We start from the raw sequence: 1,266 nt of genomic DNA, 5'->3' as shown, positions 1-1,266 counted from the left end.
CATTGAGAGAAAGGTGGAGGGTGTTTGAAGAGTGGCATTGAGAGAAAGGTGGAGGGTGTTTGAAGAGGGACATTGAGAGAAAGGTGGAGGGTGCATGAAGAGGGACTTTGAGAGAAAGGTGGAGAGTGTTTCATTGAGAGGAAGACACACAAACGCATGTACGCACACAAACACAGAAACTCTCACTTGCCAGAGCTGGCAACAAAGACAGTTACAGTCAGTGTTTGCTCATTACCCATAATTCCACAATAACTTCAGGCCATAATTCCATAATGACTTCAGGGCGGGGGGCAGACAGACAGTAGGGGATCAAAACCATCGACCAGTTTAAGTAAAGGTCACCTCCCATTGGACCAGAGGACTTAGGATCAACTCCGCACTGGCCAAAATCATGACCCTTTTGCCCATTTTTCAAAGTCAAACTGGGTTTTATTGTACCCTTCATCATAAGCCTATCAAAGGCACACTAAATCCCTGACAGATTGAATTTAGAGATGACGGAATACATTTCCGTATACTGTGTTAGATATAAATGTGTTCTGAGACGTACGTCCAGATATGGTTGACGGCATTTGAAAAAAACTCGAACAAAAGATAAATGTCTCACCCTGTCACCCTTGATTCCCATATCTCCCTTGAAGCCAGGGAATCCATCTTCTCCCTGAGTGAAAGAAAGAAAGGAGGGGGAGAAAGAAAAGGTGTTTAGAATGTGGTAATTCATTTTGGAGAGCAGTGAAAAGCCATATCCGCCCTCACAAAGGCATTCACAAACACATATACACACATCACACACACACATACACACACAGCTGTAACATTGCTTTTGGCAGTTCATGTTGCCATAGAAACTCTAGATCTTATTTTTTCCCAAATAGTAGTAGGCTAGCCTGATATTTATGGGCAATGGCAACGTATACTATCGTCCTTATCATCATCATCATCATCACAATCATCTTCATCCTTATTATCAACATCATCGTCATCACTATCTTCATCATCACCACATATGGCCGACACATGTTATATGACCACTGTCAATAGGGAGAGATCAGACACACACACACACACACACACACACACAGACACACTAATTTCTTACCTTTTCACCCTTTCCTCCTTTCAGGCCTCGTACACCGTCGGCTCCCTGGTAGACAGAGACAGAGAGAGAGACAGAGAGAGAGAGTGAGAGAGCGAGAGAGAGAGAAAGAGAGAGAGAAAGAGAGAGAGAGAAAGAGAGAGAGTAAGAGAGCGAGAGAGAGAGAGAGA

General features: G+C 43.7%; 1 protein-coding gene across 1 annotated transcript in view; it reads right to left on the bottom strand.

Moving 5' to 3' along the window:
• Positions 1–1,266, bottom strand: part of LOC111960893 (collagen alpha-1(V) chain-like) — a 198,533-nt gene that overhangs the window by 50,444 nt on the left and 146,823 nt on the right. Inside the window, exons 28-29 of the mRNA XM_070442065.1 lie at positions 1,100–1,144; positions 608–661 (exon numbers count right to left, since the gene is read on the bottom strand). Of these exons, the coding sequence (XP_070298166.1) occupies positions 608–661; positions 1,100–1,144 (99 nt within the window). The remainder of the gene's footprint in view (positions 1–607; positions 662–1,099; positions 1,145–1,266) is intronic.

This window comes from Salvelinus sp. IW2-2015, linkage group LG4q.1:29, assembly GCF_002910315.2.
Source record: "Salvelinus sp. IW2-2015 linkage group LG4q.1:29, ASM291031v2, whole genome shotgun sequence".
Classification (NCBI taxonomy): Eukaryota; Metazoa; Chordata; class Actinopteri; order Salmoniformes; family Salmonidae; genus Salvelinus; species Salvelinus sp. IW2-2015.
The sequence above is the reverse complement of the archived record's forward strand: the minus strand, read 5'-3'. Positions and strand labels throughout refer to the sequence as shown.